Source organism: Rhipicephalus sanguineus, chromosome 5 (genome assembly GCF_013339695.2).
Source record: "Rhipicephalus sanguineus isolate Rsan-2018 chromosome 5, BIME_Rsan_1.4, whole genome shotgun sequence".
In the NCBI taxonomy this organism is placed as follows: Eukaryota; Metazoa; Arthropoda; class Arachnida; order Ixodida; family Ixodidae; genus Rhipicephalus; species Rhipicephalus sanguineus.
This window is the reverse complement of record NC_051180.1, coordinates 83,304,772-83,307,820: the sequence shown is the minus strand read 5'-3', so window position 1 is coordinate 83,307,820 and position 3,049 is coordinate 83,304,772. Positions and strand designations below refer to the sequence as shown.

The 3,049-nt window shown below is 51.1% G+C and overlaps 1 protein-coding gene across 1 annotated transcript; it reads left to right on the top strand.

Annotated features, from left to right (window-relative positions):
- Window positions 1–2,090: 2,090 nt before the first annotated feature.
- LOC119394770 (uncharacterized) lies at window positions 2,091–2,849 on the top strand. Its single transcript, XM_037662077.1, has one exon. The coding sequence runs from the start codon at window positions 2,091–2,093 to the stop codon at window positions 2,847–2,849; it is 759 nt and encodes a 252-aa protein (XP_037518005.1).
- Window positions 2,850–3,049: the final 200 nt, after the last annotated feature.

Genomic DNA, 3,049 nt, shown 5'->3' with positions numbered 1-3,049 from the left:
AACCATGACATGCATATCAGGGTTTTCATGTTACCACCTCTAATTTACGTTCATCATACAGTCGCGTCGTGCAATGCCAATTTTGGTGTATATCAAGCCCGCGAAACGTCCGCCAATGCACCATGAGCGTGGCATGTAAATCATGACATTCATGTCATGGTTTTCATGTTACCACCTGTTATTCATGTTCTTGATACAGTCACATCGCGCAATACCAATTTTGGTGCATATCAACCAGCGAAACGGCCGCGAGCGCATCATGAGCGTGGCATGTAAATTATGTCGTGCATGACACGCGTGTCACGATTTTCATGTTCCCAGCTCTAATTTACGTTCATCATGCAGTCGCGTCGCGCAATACCAATTTTGGTGTATATCAAGCCAGCGAAACGGCCGCGAGCGCGTCATGAGCGTGGCATGTAAATCATGACGTGCATGACACGCGTGTCATGATTTTCATGTCACCACGTGTCTGTTATGTTCGTCATGTCGTAATGTCTCGTCACACGAGTTTTCGTATAAATCCATTCATTTAAACGGCCGCGAGCGCCCCGAGACCATGTCATGTAAATCGTGCCGCACATGACATGCGTGTCATTATTCGCACGTTAGGACCTGTCATTATGTTCGCTATGAACGCTTGTCACGTCATACCAGTTTTGGTATATATGAAATTAACGGAATGGCCGCAAGAGCGCCAAGGCCGTGGAATGTAAATCATGCTGTTCATGACATGCGTGTCATGATTTTCATGTTATGACCTGTCATTTATGTTCGTAATACGGTCATGTTATTCCATACCAATTTTGGTATACATCCGATTAACGAAACGGCCAGGAGAGCAGAAAGTCCTAGGCGGATAGATAGATAGATAGATAGATAGATAGATAGATAGATAGATAGATAGATAGATAGATAGATAGATAGATAGATAGATAGATAGATAGATAGATAGATAGATAGATAGATAGATAGATAGATAGATAGATACGCTCAAACTCGCAAAAGTTCGCTAAGAAATGCTTCACATTTAAAACCGATCGATCATGCGATATCGACCACGCGACACGTCGCGCGAGCAGCTCCTTTCGTCGCTCATAGCATCGCTCGTCGCCGTCGTGTGCATTTTCGCGCATATGGTGTTTGGCTTTGAAAGCGAGCTGTTCTGCCACAGAGCCATGCGACTTATTTTTCTCATTTCATGCTGCTTATTACAATGAGCATGGTGAAACTATCACGAACAGTATAACATATCGTTACAATAACCTAGAAACAGTAAGCATGCAAGGACTACTACGAAAGCGCTCAAAGGCTACCAAAAAAAGTTACCTTTCTAGGAAGTGTTCTTAAAGGAGCACTGACAGAATTTCAAGCTAGAGATCTGTCCTTTATTTGGTTACTCGGTACTCAACGTATTTTTTTGAGCAAATTTGAATAGCGTCCGTCACCTGGAAGCTATTTTACTTTGAGGGCGAACAGCGTACGAGAGCTCAACGGGGCTTTCAGCACCCTGCGACATTGACATTACTGTGACGTATGGCCCATATCATCCTGAGTGACGATGTGCTAGTAGTGATTACGTCGACGATCCGAGAGTTCTTATCGCGGCGCCGACTGGCGCAGACGCCGGGAAACGCTCTCACTCCCAGTGGCTCTGCTCACTCGTCATGCCTGATCTTCGTCGCACGACTTTGAATGATTTCATGAAATTAAGAGACGCAAACCACGAAGACAGGCCGAAGGAAAGGACATGATTTGACGTGTACTCGTTGGCCAGACTGCCGGGGAGCCGTTGTGAGCAGCAGTGGTGTTGTTCGAAGTGCGGAAAAAGCGGAAAGAGCGTGTCGTTTCATTATGTGGTGAACTCTAAGTGCGCCGCGGTGCAGCCGTGGCGCTGCCAGCGTGAGGGAGAACGACATTCCCTTTCCTTCCTCTGCGCCGTAACAAAGGCACGGAGGAGGCGCGGAGAGGTAGAGAAGGAAAACCAGTTCGCTGAGAAATAAAGGCAGTTGGTACCGAGACTCTCAACAACACGCCTCGTCTCTGCGTCGCTCACGCGTACCAACAATTGGTGACCCGTAGTCCCGAACATGGAACACCACAACGCCGTCGCCAGCCCGACAGTAGCTGTGTTCGACGTAAAGCTTCCTCCCTTTTGCTCCAGCGACCCGGTACTTTGGTTCGCCCAAGTAGAATCGCAGTTCGCCGCCCGCCGCATCACCGCCGACCACACCAAGTACCGCCACGTGGTCGCCAACATTCCACCTGCCACAGCGAGCGAGGTGCGCGACATTCTGCTTGCCCCACCAGCAGAAGATGCGTATCGAGTGCTCAAAGATACGATGATTCGCCGTCTAACCACTTCGGAGCCGGAGCGCCTGCAGCAGCTGCTACGCGAGACCGAACTGGGCGACCGCCGACCCAGCCAACTGTTGCGCCACATGCAGCAACTAGCGGGCTGCACAGCAGGTCTCGACAGTCGCCTGGTGCAGGAGCTTTTCCTTCAAAGACTGCCCGCAACCGTGCGGATAGGCGTCACGGCCTCCGTAGAGACGAACGTTTCCAAGATCGCCGAAATGGCTGACCGACTCATGACCGTCACCACGCCAGCAGTTGCCACGGTGCTCGCCGAAGCCTCGCCCTCGCCCGCCTTGTTGGAGATTCGTGCGGAAATTTCTCGCCTCGCCGACACCGTCGCGGCACTACAGTCACGCGGAAGCCAAAGCACACGGCGGAGTGCTACACAACAACAGCGGCAGCTGTGCTGGTACCACCGTAAGTTCGGTGATACTGCACGGAAATGCGTGCCGCCGTGCGAGAAATCGGGAAACGCGCCGAGCCAGCACTGACGGCGACAAGTGCTACCGGCTCAGCGGAAAGTCGCCCGTCGGTCTTCTTCCTGACTGATCGTGAGAAAGGCACTCGTTTCCTGGTCGACACTGGGGCAGAAGTAAGCGTTGTGCCGGCGTCGCCAGCCGATCGCAAAGGGCTGTGTTCGTCACCGTTGCAAGCTGTAAATAACACGATGATACCGACGTACGGGCACCGC

What these genes read in the sequence shown, in the direction of transcription:
- LOC119394770 (XM_037662077.1), top strand. Translation starts at nt 2,091, where the DNA reads ATGGAACACCACAACGCCGTCGCCAGCCCGACAGTAGCTGTGTTCGAC.